Source organism: Triturus cristatus, chromosome 8 (assembly GCF_964204655.1).
Source record: "Triturus cristatus chromosome 8, aTriCri1.1, whole genome shotgun sequence".
Lineage (NCBI taxonomy): Eukaryota > Metazoa > Chordata > Amphibia > Caudata > Salamandridae > Triturus > Triturus cristatus.
The window spans coordinates 885685157-885704347 of NC_140591.1; the positions used below are offsets into that span (position 1 = coordinate 885685157).

General features: G+C 44.8%; 1 protein-coding gene across 2 annotated transcripts in view; it reads left to right on the forward strand.

The window, feature by feature from the left end:
* The window catches only part of LOC146805219 (pyruvate dehydrogenase (acetyl-transferring) kinase isozyme 3, mitochondrial), a 1482095-nt gene that overhangs the window by 1027396 nt on the left and 435508 nt on the right, over nt 1-19191 (forward strand). For both annotated transcript variants that reach the window (XM_085622419.1, XM_085622420.1), the window contains exon 8: nt 16504-16605. In XM_085622419.1, coding sequence (XP_085478545.1) covers nt 16504-16605 — 102 coding nt within the window. The remainder of the gene's footprint in view (nt 1-16503; nt 16606-19191) is intronic.

Consider the following 19191-nt stretch of genomic DNA (forward strand, 5'->3'; position numbering starts at 1 on the left):
CCTCCTGCATGCACAACTGGCGTGTGCTGGTCTGTTGTTCACAGGTCAGTGCAGGGGTGTGCCTATCCGGCAAGGGGAACGGGGTGTCTCGGACATGTCCGTGTACAGGAAGTGCGGTAAGTGTGTCTCTGTGTTCTGGTGTGGCCTGTTACAAGAGCCGCAGCAGTCGATGTTGTAAAGTGGCATGCACCACCTCCAAACGGCACTGTGATGTTGTTGTTGGATTGTAGCAGGACATGCGCAAATAGGCATTACAATGGGGTGCCGTACGAGTGCACGAGATACAACAGCTCACTGTACAAAAGTGTGGGGGCTCGTGGGAGGGAGGAGCAGCCGTTTGGCAACATAACACACAGTGAACCCGACCATGTGCCACATGCTGGGCATCTCATCCATGATGACCACGGTCGAAGACATCCCACAACACCGACGACTGGCCTTTGTACACATCCTGTATGAATGCAGCGTGGTTTTCACTTCTATGCTCGTTCAGTGGTGTGATGTTGGCAGGTTGTGTGACTTGTGCTCCTTGTTGGTGTGTTTCATTTTGGCCATTGTTAGTCTATGTGTGTTGTACTTTATTGTGCATGTGTGCCATTCTGCCCATCTCCCCCCCCCCTCCCCCCCACTCCCTGCTTCTTCCTCTTCCTAGTGCTGTTGTGTCTATAATTTTGTTGCTGCACACATAAATACATGTAAAGAATAAATTAGAATAGTTCCTTGATTCTTTTAGGTTTCAAAACTTCTCTATTGGTTTCTTTTAATTTTCCATATGAACCGTTTTTTTTAATAGTCAACAACACATTGAAGTCAGAAGTGCAACGTATTCTATCAACACACTTTATCGAACATTCTACAATACGTGCAGGTTAAAAGTTCATCAATTTTTAAAAACTTTACGATATTTTTTTGTAACATTTTCTTGAACCTTTAACGACACATGCAGGTTAAAAGTTGACGATTGTTTTAAGTTCGAACAGTGCCTTCCAAATGCAAGTAGCAGGTGTGGTTGAGCTGAGCAAATTTTATCCTATGATATGTACTCCACGTTGAAACTGCTTTTTCTTAACCAATCACAAAGATGCTTTTCCACAAAACTAATGTGCACCCTACTTTTAAAAAAGAATGCTTTTCATGATATCTTCAGAGATAAGTTATAGATGGGAATTAGCATTTAAAAAACCTTTGAAATTCACTGAAAAAACCATATGTTTCATGCACGTTATAGTTAGGAATTGGCATTTAAAAAACCTTTGAAATTCACTGAAAAAACCAAAGGTTTCAGGGGCGTTATAGTTAGGAATTGGCATTTAAAAAACCTTAGAAATTCACTGAAAAAACCATTGGTTTCAGGGGTGTTATAGTTAGCTGGACATTTCCCTCGTACAAAACCCTAGAAATTCCCATGTTATAGTTAGTTCAGCTAACTATAACTCGCGCCCCCGCAATGCACTGCTGATGACGTCACATATTACATCACTCATGACATGGTCAATGACATCACTGATGACATCTCAAATGACATCACTGATGACATCACTGATGACGTCATCCATGTGATAAATTAGTGCATCTTCTCACACCCTAATATAACCTTTGATACACCGACTCAAAATTTCAGACGGCCATTTTGACAACCATAGATACTCCAATACCAATAACTACTCACCCACTCATTGACTTTTAGGTCTACATACATCTCCACTCACTCACCTATACAGTTACTCATACTTACAGTCACTCTGTGCATTTATACACCTATATAGACACCCACATGTCGCCAATCATCCATTGAGGTACTGATACATCTAGTCAGTCATGCAAATAATTAATCACAGTAAAGTTTACTCACCTATACAGTTAAAAACACTCAAGTTCACTTACTCATAAAAATACTAACACATTCTGTGTCTTCCTGCATAAAAACAAACAGCACATGACACAGATATCCTTGCACTATGGCGCATACAGCCACTCCCAAAATCACACACTCTCACATATAGATAGTTATATACTCTTACACACATATACACTGCGTTTCACATATGTAGTTACTGACACATGTACAACTGAGATATACATTCAATCACTTACACACCCATACATACACTCACCCAACCATACAGTCCATCACAGATGCACTCTTAAAAACATGCACCCACTGAATCACCCACTCACACATCTAGTCACAGAGTCACACACACCCTACCCACACAAACACTCAGGCACCCATACAGATACTCAGACAACCAATCAATAACCCATATAGACACTCGTATAGCTATTCACAAAACCATGCAGCCACTTATACACCAACACACAGACACATACAGACATTCACACAGTTTAGTCACTAGTCTGCAATAAGATACATTTAATGACTCACTTATAGACTCAGTTACGCACCTAGAAAATCATCCATTCACACACTTGTACACCCACTTATTTTTCAACAGGCCTTTCCCTATATATATTAAACATAATAAAACTGTTCAGAAACACATAGTCAAAGGATGACGTCATCAGTGATGTCATGAGTGATGTCATTTGAGATGTCATCAGTGATGTCATCAGTGATGTCACTGACCATGTCATGAGTGATGTAATATGTGACGTCATCAGCAGTACATTGCGGGGGCGCGAGTTATAGTTAGCTGAACTAACTATGACAGGGGAATTTCTAGGGTTTTGTACGAGGGAAATGTCCAGCTAACTATAACACCCCTGTAACCAATGGTTTTTTCAGTGAATACATATATATATAGATATCAAACACATGGGGTGGTCCAAAAATCGAGTCGCACTCGGGTTAAGGAGAAGCTTTTCCCCAAAGCTTTATTTACACCAACCAGCAGCACTTGCCAGGAAATATACAGCATGCGTCCGCATCCCTGACGCGTTTCGAGTGATCTCTTCTTCAGAGGGAGCAGCGGGCCAGAAGCGCATTCGTGGAATCACCTCCCTTTTATTCAGTCACAGCAGAATCGCATGCCGCCAATTAGCATGCGTAGCTTTCTGGGATATGAAGTCCAAATTAACATCCAAATGGTAGCGCTTCAAAAATAAATGCCAAAGTGAGCTCGAAGTGAGCCCCTAGAAAGCGCTGCTGTTGCCATCCACGCTCTTTACCCCACGATAGAGCCCCGTGTATCTGGGCTCCGTGGCCCCCACCATCAGGGGTGGTGCGACTCAGCGGCAGGACGGCCGCTAAAACATCAAACACATGGGGTGGTCCAAAAATCGAGTCGCACTCGGGTTAAGGAGAAGCTTTTCCCCAAAGCTTTATTTACACCAACCAGCAGCACTTGCCAGGAAATATACAGCATGCGTCCGCATCCCTGACGCGTTTCGAGTGATCTCTTCTTCAGAGGGAGCAGCGGGCCAGAAGCGCATTCGTGGAATCACCTCCCTTTTATTCAGTCACAGCAGAATCGCATGCCGCCAATTAGCATGCGTAGCTTTCTGGGATATGAAGTCCAAATTAACATCCAAATGGTAGCGCTTCAAAAATAAATGCCAAAGTGAGCTCGAAGTGAGCCCCTAGAAAGCGCTGCTGTTGCCATCCACGCTCTTTACCCCACGATAGAGCCCCGTGTATCTGGGCTCCGTGGCCCCCACCATCAGGGGTGGTGCGACTCAGCGGCAGGACGGCCGCTAAAACATCAAACACATGGGGTGGTCCAAAAATCGAGTCGCACTCGGGTTAAGGAGAAGCTTTTCCCCAAAGCTTTATTTACACCAACCAGCAGCACTTGCCAGGAAATATACAGCATGCGTCCGCATCCCTGACGCGTTTCGAGTGATCTCTTCTTCAGAGGGAGCAGCGGGCCAGAAGCGCATTCGTGGAATCACCTCCCTTTTATTCAGTCACAGCAGAATCGCATGCCGCCAATTAGCATGCGTAGCTTTCTGGGATATGAAGTCCAAATTAACATCCAAATGGTAGCGCTTCAAAAATAAATGCCAAAGTGAGCTCGAAGTGAGCCCCTAGAAAGCGCTGCTGTTGCCATCCACGCTCTTTACCCCACGATAGAGCCCCGTGTATCTGGGCTCCGTGGCCCCCACCATCAGGGGTGGTGCGACTCAGCGGCAGGACGGCCGCTAAAACATCAAACACATGGGGTGGTCCAAAAATCAAGTCGCACTCGGGTGCGTAGCTTTCTGGGATATGAAGTTTGGACTTCATATCCCAGAAAGCTACGCATGCTAATTGGCGGCATGCGATTCTGCTGTGACTGAATAAAAGGGAGGTGATTCCACGAATGCGCTTCTGGCCCGCTGCTCCCTCTGAAGAAGAGATCACTCGAAACGCGTCAGGGATGCGGACGCATGCTGTATATTTCCTGGCAAGTGCTGCTGGTTGGTGTAAATAAAGCTTTGGGGAAAAGCTTCTCCTTAACCCGAGTGCGACTCGATTTTTGGACCACCCCATGTGTTTGATATATATAGATATATGTGTCTGGGTTGCCACATTCATCACCCCGGTACGACGATTGTTGCGGTGGGAACTTCTCTATTCTCATGTACAGACCCAGGATGTGATGTGCTATATGTGGACAGAATAGAGAGACAGTGAACTCTGCCCACACGGGTAGGGTGGGGGCTATCCAGGCTGGAGCAGAAGAGCCTCGCTGAGAGAGGCTGGCTGTGATTTTTGGTCAGACAAGCCTAGAGCCTGCTGTTCAGTAAAGATGGGTGCAGAACTATGGTCAACTTAACAAAAGGCCTACAGATCAGGCTGGCAGGGCCTACATAGGGGTTCATACTGGCTGAGTGACAAGGATGGCCCAGGGCATTTGTTATATAGTAAAACAGGACCCTCTGGTCAATTTAACACGGCCTACAAATTAGGCCGGCAGGGCAAGGACAAGGGGTCTCATACCTCAGGTATGGACAGAACGGGCCTGGGGTACCCTATGATAAAAAATAGACCCTCTCTCATTTTTTAAAATACTTTATAGAGTTTTCACACCAAAAACGAGCGTTCATACCCAGGTAATTCTTCAAGACCCCATCCATTGACTTGTTTCCATTACATACATTTGAGTCCCGAACACATTGCACAGTTAGATATACTTTACACTTTACTGACACAGCGGTAAAACCAACATCAGACACATATAAGGTTGTTCACCGCACCACTGCTTACATGCTGCTTCTACAATCAGACTCACCATCTTGCTCACTGCCATACCCCGTTAGATGCAACAAGTCCCTGCATAGCTCTCTCCATAGCGTAATATCCTCCTCTAGCTTGTCATCCTTACGGCAGGCCTTCATATGCAGTTCCTCCACCAGGGACCACTCACCCACATCCCTCATCCAATTTTCAAACAATGGAGCCTGCTCACCCATGCAGCAAATGGCAACCCTCCGCTTAGCCAGCGCCAGCTGTTGTAACTTATTAGCCATTTTCCTTTTTTTGCGCTGCGGCACCAGCCCCAAGAGGCACTCTTCCGGTGTAGCCTCCACAGAGATCCTCACCCCCCTACTGATCCGTGCCAACACAGCAAGCCAGTACTGATGTACGTCTGGGCATTCCCACGCCAGATGCATGAACCCCAAATGGGCTTTGTGACATCTAGGGCATTCATGTAACCGGGTGGGATCTCTGCGGTGGAGCCTCGCCGGGGTCATGTACACCCGTTGGAAATAATTATAGTGCAGTAGCTTCAATCTGGCATTGCAAGACACCTTACGTGTTAGCGTACATACCCTCACCCAATCATTTTCTGGCAACAGTACCTGCAGATCCTCACTCCAAGCATCACATGCCCTATGGGCCAGGGACCCTGAATCCACCCTCATGACCTTTTAACACAATGACACTAGTCTACGCCCGCCGTCACAGGTCAACAATATGTCTACCATCTCAGAAATCCGGGGCATGTCTGGGTAGGGGGGCCATGTAACCTTGACCAATTCCATCAGGCCTGTGTATTGAAGATATTGCCCCTGACCCAAGTCAAACCCTTCGCATGCCTGCTCAAAGGTGTACTTCACATATAAATCTGCCGAAACCGTGCAACCACCTTCCCTCCAAGCCTGAAAGGACATGTTCTCCATCATCTTCCGCACTGGAGCTAACTGCCAAATGGGCAATTCCGGATGAAAAGGAGCCAGCCCCAACACTCGCACCACGGTTTTCTGCCACAGGAAGGCAGTTTGTCTAACCACATATGGTAGGTCCACACTCGCCCCAGGACCCTCCATCGAAATCGCAGGGAGATCCCCTGGTTGTACCCGGCCATCAAGTAAACACTTTTCCCAATTATCACCCTCATCCAACCACTGCACTGCGTGCTGACGGTGCTCCGCGTAATAGTAGAAATCAAACCTAGGCACTCCAAGCCCCCCCTCCTCATACCTCTTCAGAAGTACCTGCAACGCTACTCAGCAGCGTCCCCCCGCCCAAAATAAGGTCACCAGTAGGGAGTTCAGCTGCCGAAACACCTTCGCAGGAACTGGGCCCAACGCGTTCTGCAGAACATACAATCATCTCGGCTGCATTACCATTTTCACCTTAGCTATTTTACCCATTATGGACAGTGGGAGCGTATTCCAAAAGTCCACGGAGCTCCTCAGTGACTCAATTGCCCTGGTTATATTCAAGCTGAAGTAACTTAGCATCCCTGTGTGCCACCTGCATCCCCAGGTATCTAAAGTGGTCCGTCTCCCTTTTCACACCCAATCTAGGCAGCTCCTCCGTCCCACAGTCTTTCAGTCCCGCCAGAGGGACCGCCAAAGACTTACGCCCATTGATACGCAATCCAGAATAGACCACAAATTGATCCATCATCTGCAATAAATTTGGTATAGCCTCGCGTGGAGACGCGACATAAAATAGCGCATCATCCGCATAGAACGAGACGAGGTGGTTAACATTCCCAAATTGTAAGCCCCAGCGACCCAAATCCTGCCTCGCCCATACCGCCATGGGCTCAATAGCCAACGCAAACAGCAGTGGCAACAGAGGGCATACCAGCCGCGTGCCACGCTCCAGCAACCACTGCGCCGAACTAGATTGGCCCGATCGCGCATGCACCGCAGGGATCGTATACAATATTTTGACCCACATGCAAAAGCGTGGTCCAATCCTTAATCTTCTGAGAGTCTCCAAGAGATATCCCCAATCCACCGTATCAAGCGATTTCTGGAGATCAATAGAGACCAATACCATCTCATCAGGGGCCATTTGCGTCTCATGCAGTACGTGCGCCAGCCGTCGTATTTTCATGGACGTACTACGGCCTGGGATGAAACCACACTGGTGCTCCTGAACTAAGTAGCCCATGTGCAGTCCCAACCGTTGAGTCAAAACTTTGCATAGGATTTTTACATCTTTGTTAAGCATCATCAACGGACGATATGACGCCGGATCCAGAGCATCCCCACCCGGCTTCGGAATCATGCAAATCTCACCCTCGCGCATCGTAGGAAGCAAGACTTCATTATTGAAAGACTCATTATTAGTCTGCAACAATGACGGGACTAGCTTTGCCGAATATGTCTGGTATTACTCAATGCGCAGTCCGTCAACCCCCGGGGCCTTGGCCCTAGGGATGTCTGCTATTGCCTCCATCAACTCCTCCTCAGTAATCTGTGCATTCAGCTCCGTCCTAGACTCGTCAGGCAGCTGCCGCAGCTGGAGTCCCTCCAAAAAAGGGATGTAAAGTTCAGCCCTGACCAACGGGTGCGCGCTATACACTTCCTGCAGGTGTTGCCTAAACAACTCCAGCATACCTACCCGAGTGTGAACCAGTTCACCCGCCCGGCCGCAGAGGCTATTAATCAGCAGGGGGCACTATCCATGCGAGTAGTCAGCTAGATTTGTCGCACTCCGCATGCAGCAGTTGGCGATACATCGTAAGTATATACTGTCCAGCCTATCCCACGTATCAGCTACCTGCACACACAGTGCACGCTCTCGCTCCTGAGCATCATCCTGTCCCAGCAGCCTTGACTGTAGCTCAGCCAATGCATCCTCCCTCTCCCGCAGCTCAGACTGCAATTGCTTCCGAACGCCCTACGTCACTCCCATTGCCGCCCCCGGACCACAGCCTTTTTTTCGGTCCCACTCATTAGTTCTGTTGCTTGTAGTGCCCCAATTAAGAGACATATACTTTGTCAGCGCATTTGAGATGGACTCTCTCCCAACCTGATCCTCCAGGATATCTGCAGGCAACCGCCAGCTGCGAGGGCCCTGCTCCCCCACCGCCCACCGGACCAAACAACACACATTCGTATGATCGGACAAAAAACGTGCCAAATGAGTAATTTCCGTTGCCATAAACGCAGGGTGCTCCATCACCAACACCCTGTCAACCGACTGTGTATTATGGGTAGGCGTAAAACTTGTAAATATTTTCTGAGTCTGGTGGCGTTCCCTCCAAACATCTCAGGTACCCAGGTCACTCATCAGACTCTGCAACTGTTTTGTCATTTGCGGCTTGGTACCCCTCCTGGGCGGGCATCTGTCCAGCTCAGGGTCCATCACACAATTAAAATCTCCTAGCTATATCAACGGAGTGTCCAATTCTACAGTAATCAGATCCGGCAAGATCCCACAGAAGTTTGGCTCATCAATATTGGGGGCATAGGTATTTAGTATGCTTATGTCCCTTCCATCCAGCTTACCCCATAATAGCACATAGCGGCCACCCACATCTGCCTCGGCATACTGCATCGTGAAGGGGGCACTGGGCTCCACCCATATTAACGCTCCTCGAGCATAGGTAGAGCACGACGAGTGAAACACCTGTCACCTCCATTTTTTCGCCAAACGTGCTGCCCCAGCATCATCCAGGTGCATCTCTTGCAGGCATCTAAACATTGTTATTTTGCTTAAGGAATGAGATGACTCTATGCCGTTTGGTGCAGGTGCCCAACCCCCTGAAATTCCAACTAAGAAATGTTACCACGCGTGCCATAGGTATTGTATTCACACGTACGCACTGTCCGTCCGTGCACCAGGACTCATCACTCTCCCGCAATGACGCGCCTTTCGCCATAACACAACGTACAATCAAACAACAACAACGAGTCAAACAATCTCCCCCCCCCCCCCCCCCCCCCCGACAATGCTCGACTACCATCACAGATGATTTTGCCCACCCACCGCTCGTGCCAGGACATGCACAGCATCCCAAGTTGCCGTGTTTTCATTGTGTAGTAACTGCTCTTTGTGACATCGCTGACACATGATATCAAGAATAGATCTTAATCCATGGCTACCCCTAGGTTACTTAACTCTGTCCATGTTGTAGAAGGGACCTCAAGTACCTTGGACAGTATGTTGGTAGGCTGGTGTTTTTACCATTATCCCGGGTCATATTATTTGTCTTTGTAGTGATAAGCTTTAGGTGGTTACTTATCCATTCATTTATGTAGCAAATATAGTCATTAAGTTTTGATTTGTAGAGGTCTTCCGAATCATCCATTATTAACAGGTGAAGTTGAATTATCTAATCAGGTCCGGTAAGTGGGATTTGGTATTTGTTGAATAATTAAGGAGGTATGATGGACCCGTGAGGGTTGCCACAGTGTTTGGTGTGAGAAGCTGATGTGAAAGGTGTTGGGTATACCAAGCTTTGTCAGTCCTTCAGGTAAGAGGCTATCCAATTTAGAACCTTTTCACGTATTCTGAGATGATGGAACCTTTGAAGGAGCATGTGGTGGTTCACAGTGTAAAATGCTGCTGATAGGTCCAAAAGCAACAAGGCAGCCACTCGTTTCTACTCTTTGTTAGCTCATTTCAAATGGATACGAGGGCTGACTCTTTGCCTTCACTTAGTCTGAATGTGGATTGTTGTTCTGACATCCTGCCATTAGATGTTAGCCTATTGTTTGCTGTGTCAAGTGGCTTTTCTTTTGAGCTGTGGTCTAATGTAGGTGTTTTTCAGCTCAGATGGGAAAGAACCTAGTTGCAAGGACCTGTCGAGCAAACCTTCCCTGCACAGGTTGTTGAGTTGCTGCAACTTAAGGCGATCCTAATTATCTATTGTTAATAATTGAAGAACAAAGTGTTTCTTTTGGCAGTGAAGAAATGAGCAAGGTTTGAGTCAAAGAATAATGAAGGAGAGTTAGGTTAGCAAGATCACTGGATGAACAGGATTTTTTCCACCTGTGCTCAGCCTTGCACCAAGTATTCAAGGCAAGCAAGAGGATATTTGTAATACTAGGCTGAGGCAGTTTTTGGTGTGGAGCAAAGGGAGTAAGAGGATGGAAGGTGCCTGAAGTAGATGAAATGGCATTTGTGAGAGGATGAGAGATGTGACCAGGCTCTGGACATGGTAGTCAATCAGAAGAGTGAAGACGCAAGATGCAATAGAGGACATGTCTAGAGATCATAAACTGAGAGGGAGAAAGCAGATAGCCCTTTGTGGGAAAAATAGAAGATTTGATTGACATAGGAGTCAGAGATATGAGAAAAAATAGTATCACACTGTGAGAATTTGAGATAAAATATGGAAGAAAAGGAGAAATATCTGTAATGTGCAAGTTGAGATTCAAGTCACCAAAGATGGGAGTGGGCAGAAGAATCAGCTAACTAAGTCGAGTATGATAGTCCAAAATGATACTCGTATGAAGACAAGGTGAAGAAAGCTGGAGAAGCAAAAGGAGTTCAATTCAAAGGCAGAGAAGGTGAAGATAGATGGAGAAGTAAAAGGAGTCAAGGAAGAGTGGTGCAAAATGCCCATACCACCAAAGGTGAAAATGGTATGAAAAGTATGTGATGAAGAGGAAAGAAATCCATGTTTCCATGAGACATAGCTGCTGAAGACTGAGCCAATAAAGGATCAGGTGTAGCATTATTCTTATTAAAGACAGAAAAATTATTCCATAGAGCAGTAGGCATGTGGGCAGTGAGAGATATTGTTACAATGGAAATGTAAAATGCTAAGATGAAAGTGAACAGACCAAAAGCAGACATATGGAAAAGCCTCAGGCATTATAGTAGTTAGAAGGATATCTAGAATAGAGATGAAGGAAGTAAAAGAAGATAAGGTAGCAGACTGACGCAGGGCAGTGATGGAGGAAAATGATGAATAAACATAGTAACTGATCCAAGCCTGGTCTGTCAGCTTTAGCAGATCCAGTGGGCTAACTTTCTTGACTTGACTCTCTTCATGTCTGTGCCCAGCCATGGTGCTGTATGGAGAGGGTGAGCATGTATTGGTCGCCCCCTCCTCTTCAAAACCACACCTTCCTGGTGCTTACCTGGGCCTGGAAAAGGCAGGACCAAGTTTTAATTCAAGCCTGAAAGATTTGAGAATGGAGGGAGTGGCATAGAAACCAAGCAGGGAGGCAGATGACCTGGCACAGTGTTGAAGTCTAACTGTATTCTTCACGTGTACGGATCAGCCAGGAAGGAGACAGTGTGGTGCATGGGGAGCAGGCCACCCTAGGGAAAGAAAAAGCCTTTATTTAAACAGCAAACATTGACAATGCTGAAGGATTGATTCTGTTTGGCAAACATGGATTTAAATCTATGATAACAAAACCTTATTATGAGCCACCTTACCGGGCACGCCATAAATCAATATTGGGTTTGAGCCAAGATGGCTCTTGAGTCGTCATATCCTTCTTCTGCTCTACCACACCACACTTCACTAGAATATCTTCCTAAATTTGCTTACCCCAGCAATTGTGGCCACGAATTCATCATCTGTAAAGACTTGCAGCATCAGGCTACCCATAGAGGAGACCAAGAAGCAAAAAGGATTTGGATGGAAAGGCCTGACCCACTAATTGTGGCATGCTTCATCATCAGCCGGTCGTCCCACCATGTTAAGATGATACTAACTTGGTGGTCTCAACTAAATGGGGAGGGAGATCAGATTAAGATTTCATTGTAAGGGGGCTGAGTTAACTAAAGTCCTGACCTTTCCCTATCTAGGGGTACTTTTTGATGATCGAGGGTCCTGGTGTGCACAAATTACGCAAAAAAAGAGCACCCTAGCTAGGACAACGGGGTCCACTTTGAATTTTGCACAAAGATTAGGGTCAAAACCCTTCCCCGCCCTGTTGAAGATTTATAAAGAAAAGTGTATCCCCATGGCAATCTATGGATGTGATGTCTGGGGTTACAAAGACGTAAAGGATATCCAGGTGGCTGAAATAAATTCATGCGTAAACTCCTTGTAGTCCCGCCTGCTGCCCCGGCATATATTTTGCATGAAGAATTAGGGGTAGGATGCATCTCCGACTTGATAGCGGTAGCCCCCCTGTTGCGTTGGCTGAGAATTTGGGCCTGTCCCATTACTAACCTAAATAAACATATAATTACTGACTGCACAGCGCTGGAGGGAGCTATACACATTCCCTGGCTAAAATATGTAATGGAACAGACAAAATGGCTTGGCTGCCCCGACCTGTACCTGACCCACAAGCCCTTGGGTAAAACAGCCGTTAAAAACATGAAACCCACGGTGAGAAGGTATGTCACACTGACTCTGTGTAAACAAGTCCAACCGTATTTACTCTTTGTTAGTAACGCGTTCCATTGTTTTGTGTTGACTAGATTCCGTCTAGATCTTGGCTTCTGGCCTTACCCCAAGGATTTATGAAACCCGGCACTTTAAAACCTTGCGCATGTGACAACTTCTCAGAGCAAGAAATTTTACATTTTATCTTTTTCAGTGATTTTTATTATCCATTGCGCAGAAAGTTCATATTCCCGTTGCTCAGAGACTGTCAATTTACCCACGTTAGGCCCGCATTTTTGTACCTTCAAATGTTATCTTCTCCTATGGTCTGTTTTGGGGTTGCAAGTTTTTTAACAGGGGCCATCAGACACAGGAAAAAGTTGTGTCTGCCTTAGCCATGCTTGCCTTTTCTTGTTTTGGGCTTAGGGCTCTCATCATGTTAATACATGCACTTTATGATATACTGCCCATTTCACTTGTTTTTATTCTTAGCACTTCTCACTTTATATAATGTATTCTTTGTAATTTCAAAACCAGAACACTGGCCTTTTTAATGATACAAAAGATGTCCATATTTTACCTTCTTATTTGATATAGGTTTTATAAATTGCATATATGTTGACGCAATGTATTCTTTTAACTTGTTTGCTTTTATGGCTTTTAGTTGCCCAATAAAGTACCTTTTGACTTCATTAAGTGTCTTTCTGGTCATAAAAGGGGTCCAGATTCTTATATAAAACAACCTCTGCGTAAACCCAGGTTTTCCATTATTTTGGGGTACACAAGCCTGGATTGAAACCACAGGAGGATGTTACAGTGAATCTATATCTCGAACATCGTTTCTACTTGTCCTTTGCCAACATGTTTCAGCCTCAGTAAGATCCCTCATAGGAGGGTCTATGGTATTCATCAGGGCAGTCAGAGGTACCCCTATTAGCTTGTCTTTGAGTGCTAATTACTACATGCATATTGCCTCATTGCTGAGACAAACAAGTACACCGGCGGCACTCTTAGGTCAATGGAGGGGACCTGAGCCTTTATGAGTTTGTGACTACAAGAGGGGTCCCCGTTACCCCCCCCCCCCCTCCCCCCTCGTGACTACTAGGTTTGAACCCATTAGAATTAGGGTGAATTAAAGCTGGATGGGCAGGGAAGACATTCTTACATGCATGTATGAATTAGCAGTTCCGATTCAACCTGGGGAACCTCTCCATTTGAAGCCTGGGTGACTGATGGCTGTTTCTCCAGGTGTTGGCATCTCATTGATGATGTGCTTCTGCCAGTCAGCCAGACTACCACGATTTTTCTGAGATATTGCAGGTCATGGGAGTAACTGAGGTGCCTGCTAGGGGGTAGCCAAATTGGCACTGTAGAAGAAGAGTGTTGCAGGGCTGCTCTGAGGGTGGCTGAGGCAGCATTTGAGGGACTGCATCATAATTCAGTGCAGATTGGCTTCCGCGATCAAAAACAATACATTCATCAACACTTGGACTTAAAGAAACATTGCTGAATTGAAATGCATTTGGTTGTGGCCCATGGCGCATAGTCTCAGCAGGGGAATGAGAGACAGTGACTACCCTGCTCTGAATGATGTTTAATCATGGAATTCCTGATCACTGTGGGTGGGAGACCACCCCACTGCCATCTCTCATTTTCCAGCCAGTCCCCTATCTTTGGTGGCAGCTGATAATTGGTTACTAAAGTGAGTTACCTACTTAAGTGGAGGTAATTTGGTTTGTGGATGAATGAGCATGATGTGGGTCCATTACCACTGCAGATTTCTTCAGATTGGCATTGAGGGGCATAGAATTCCACAGGACTGTGTGGTGATACATTCTCTCATCTACTTTCTGTATCCAACAATACATGCAAATACTAACAGCATTTGAAAACTGGCAAATAGAAGGGCAGTGGTGTGTCAGTCTGGTGAAGATGATACTTCTGGTAAGAGTATTTGTGTATTTTGAGCTTGTGCTCTATGAAAGACTCAAGAATTAACCAAGCATGTGCTGGCTGTATTTACTAAACGTTCATACTGCTTCTTAGGTACACCTTATGTAAATTACTGAAAGCTTATAGAGCTCTTTCTTCCTCTCTCCCCTTCCCCAGCCTTGCCTTACTGAAGAATTGCACAAAACTCCTAGCATAAGTCACGCTGCTGCAGAAGATAAACCACCAGCATTATGTTAAAAATACACATGTGCGCCAAACTGAGGCCTTGCTACTCCATTTTCCCCTCCTAGCTCACTTCTCCTACAGCCACCATCGATGGTAATAGAGGTGTGTCTCCACTCCACACACATTCTGTCGGTCCATACAACATCAGGCACTGTGCTCAGGAAAGGCAGCTGCCCAACATGCTCTGACCTCCCAGTTTCCTTTATTTCAAGATCACTGCAACTATTTGTGTATCAGTTCCATGCATACGCAGATCATTCTACGTCGAGATGGCAACTTCTTCAACTCTCTGCAAAAATCCTTTAAAACTGCTCACAAGAGATAGCAAGTTGGATGAACACCAATTTGCTCCACATCAATGCCTATACCACAGAGGTCCTGGTCTTCGAAAGTGCCTCTTACTATATCTGTAATCCTTAGGCACCTGTCCTACCTCAGCTATCAATGCACGAAATCAAGAGTTATTTTTGACTCCAAATTGTCTTTCAAGCCCCACATTAAGAAACTGATGACAGCCTGTTTCTTCACCATGAAGTCTTTAAAGAAAATTCTTCCCACCATACTACAGATGTGTAGGCAAACGCATGTACAAGGTGATCATCAGTAAGATTGACTACTGCAATGCCCTTTATGTTGGCCCTTCCGCCTACCTACAGCATATTTTTCAGCTAATTCAAAACACAGCAGCAAGATTAGTGCTAGGCATTTACAAATATGACAAAATATCATTCCATCTCAAAACCTAATACCGGTTCGCCCTCTAGAAGAGGAGCCTCTTTAAGGCCCTCTGCTTCTGCCGTAAGGTTAATTTTTCCACCCATTGTTCCAACTACATTTTTACAATGCTCTCCTTTTCCTCCAACCAGGTGGTTGTGCCCAAATTTTGAAATTCCAGATGCAGCGGGTTTGCTTTCTCTGATTCGGGCGAAATCCAACCTTTTACAATTTTCCAAGTCCCTAAAAACCTTCTTGTTTCAATAATCTCCTATGACCCCTGTGTCAGGTATACGTCTTTTTTTAAAAAAACTCTCATTTAAATGCCATGACACCTACTGGTAATCATGCTTTATATAAATCGAATAGAATTCAAAATGTGACATTCTAGTGCTTGCAAGCCCTTCGTGCGAGTTTGCTCAGCATACTCCTAAAAGGGTCTTAAATTTTGCCACTCTATTCTTATTGGTGGTCCTTAAAATAATTTGTAAAAGGAGGGTGGTTGTTTAAGCTCCTTGACTGTGGAATAGGCTTCTTCTGGAAATTTGATCTCTCTTGTCCTTGATCCAGTTTAGAAAATCTGTTAAAAAATTTCTGTTCACATAATTTTTAATATTTGGCTGATTTGTAGTGATCAATTGGTGGTTGGTTATTTAGGTAGTCAGTCCTGAATGATGATTTAGTTTTGTATATGTGCTTAATAAATAACATTGCTTGTGATACTTATTTGCCCAAAGCTTGAGAGGTTGTTTGTTTCTTTTCTCCCTTTATTTTACTTGTTTGTAAATCCATACCAAAGTTGCAAATAAGAAATTCTCCCCTATTTTCTAAGCCCACGGACTTGTGTATCTTTATCTTTTCATCCAACTCCATCTTGATCATAACTGAGGTGGATGGGAACTGCTATTGCACTATGTGTTGAAAACTCAATGTGTTGTCCTACCACAGTATATCTGTAGGTTCCAGTTAGGTGGTAATCAAACATAAACTTCAAACAGTAGTAATTGATGACCATAAGATTCACTTTACCCTATTTCCTGCATTAGTCCAAGGATCTGTCACCCAACTTACTTAAAAAGGTCAATGTTACTATAGGAAGTTTTATGAAATTATATCCTTCTGTTTTGCTAATAAATTGCATTTACCTTTGACAAAAATAACCATTTTTACTCATTTACCTTAGAATTCGATGAGAGCTACAGTGGAGCTGCACGAAGGACGAAAAGAGGGCTATCCTTCGATTAAAGCCTTAGTCACGTTGGGCAACGAGGATTTATCTATAAAGGTAAATTTACAAGTAAATAGCAATTTTCTTTTTTAATTCACATGATTTTATTTGCATTTCAGAGAAAGAGAATGCAGTATTTAAATAAGCACAGTGTGGTGACAAATATGGAACTGATGAAAGCAACCCAAGATATTGTGCTGCATGCAATAGAATTTTGTGTAGTTATCAGGTCCTAGATTTTTCCATGTCGACCAGGAAGGAATTTGCTCTGTTCAACTCATACTGTAGTCATATTTCTAGTGCGGTTTCTTTAGATGAACTCTTCTGAGCCGGTCCATATATGTTCCTAATCTGCTTTACAAATCATACTTTGTAGATCTTTGAGCCATGATCCTTGGTAGGATTATGTCTTTGTTACTCTTCTGATGTGTATGATTATATAGAGTTTTGGAATCGGGTTGACCAAATCTTTTTTATCTTTCAAAACCTGTGATCAATCCAATGGCACCACATCTAACTTTTAAATTCATGGCTAAGTGACTAATTTGAGTCTAGTAAAATCTCTCTTGTTTACATTACTGAAAGATGTTATGTGCTCCTTCTTAAACAGTTCCCTATTTTTTCCAAGGCCTGAACTCATTGTCTGTCATTTCTTCTTTTTTTATTTATTTATTCTTTTTAAAATTTTATTAAACAAAACTTAACAACACATTTGTACGCACAGATTTTCCTAGACCGTTATCATGAGGGTTCCAGGTTTGTTCACATTCAGTACAATTATTCCATTGCATTATAGTACTAATGAATTCAACCTCAATGACATTCAATTTTGTTCATAAATTCTCGTAGCACAACCCCTCCCAGCATATCGTCTACGGTCGTAGTGTCCTCAAAGACCACTATACTTCACTCACCAACTCCATATCTTATCCCACTTCCTTGAGCACCCTGACTTTGATACACCACCTTTTCAGCTGCGCAGCATTAATGGAGGTCTGCCTTCCCAATTCCCGGAGGTTGGTACCCTCCCCACACCCTTGCTATGATTCTTTTCGCCACTATATCTGCTACGATGAGCCAGATCTTTGAGTATTTCGGCCATGGTTCTATGCCTGTTACACACAGTATATGCCATCTAGCCTTTAGAGTAACCTCGTGATCCATCATCTCAGACATGACCAGTGCTATCTCTTTCCAATATTGCTGAATTTGGGGGCAGGTCCCTAGCGTATAGAAGAAGTTGCCCACCTAGCGCATTGATCTGTATCACTGCGGCCCATATGGTGCAGTAGTACCCTAGAGGTGTATGATCTGTGTAATACACAGAGTTGAATGAGTCAGAAACGTGCCCTTACGGCCACCTCCCTGGGACTCTGTAATGCCTCCGCCCAATCGTCATCCTCTAGTACACCCAGTTCGGCCTCCTGCACCTCTCTGAGGGCTCTCAGGGGATCTGGAGCATTGTTCATTATCTTCCTGTATATCAGGGAGGTGGCCTTTTCTGGCATTGGATCTAGCAATACCTTATCCTCTAGTGGTGTAAACTCTGGTATTTACTCGCCATCAGTTGCAAGTGACGAAACTGCTCCCAGTCAGGCATCTGATAGTCTGCCTTTAGTGCTTCGAAATCAATAAGTGTTTGTCTCCTCCATACATCTTCTAGGCAGTCAATCCCTTAAAGTCCCCATTTCTGAAAGCCCTTCAATGCACCAACTTCCTATAGGATGTGGATGTCCCATAAGGGAGTCCTTTCCATTAGTTTCCCCTGCCAACCCAGGAAATGTGTTACTTCCTTCCATAAGTGTATTACTGTTTGTGTATGTGATGGTAACTTTCCCATCTTTCTATGGTATAGTGCAGCAGGGTACCCCTTCCTTCCCATCGAGTGGCGATATACTCTGTAGGCAGGTTCCTCTCCTCCCACAAACACTCAGTCTATCATTGTGACTAGCAGTACAGCCCAGTAGTATTTTCTGAAATCGGGAATTGCCAGTCCACCCTCAAAGACTCCCCTCTGTAGCTTGTGTAGCGCTATCCTAGAACTTCCCCCGTCCCATAAGAGCTGTCGTAATTCGCTTTTGACTTTCTGAAAAAAGTCTGATGGTACTCTACAGGGTATGTTCTGAAGGACATATAATAAACGGGCCAATGCCATCATTTTAAACAGAACACACCAGATCAAATTAACCCTTTATTGATTTGACATCATTTTAAACAGGGCAGCTCTTCCCATTAATGACAGTGGCAATCGTCTCCAATTTATCACATCCGCGTGCTCACTGTGCCACTGGATTCAAGCTATCCTGGCTGAAGAGGGGTGAAATCCCGAAACCGGTCCTAGGATGCTTGTTTCCGGTCCAGGGAGGACCTGGCTAGGCAGTTCGGGCTGGACTTTCCCCATGAGGCACAGGGTCAAGACTGATTTGCATATGGCCAGGTTTAAACTGCGGTGGCATGGTGAGCAAAAGAATGATGGATTTAACCCAGATCTCTAGACTGGGGGTGAATGTTTTTTTGTTTTTTTTAATAATTCTTTTTATTAAATTGAACAAGATGGTCATTGCATATGGGAGGTCGTTACATTTTTAAGTGTTACATAATCAGACAAGCACAGAAAAGTCATACATTTTGATGGGGTACAGT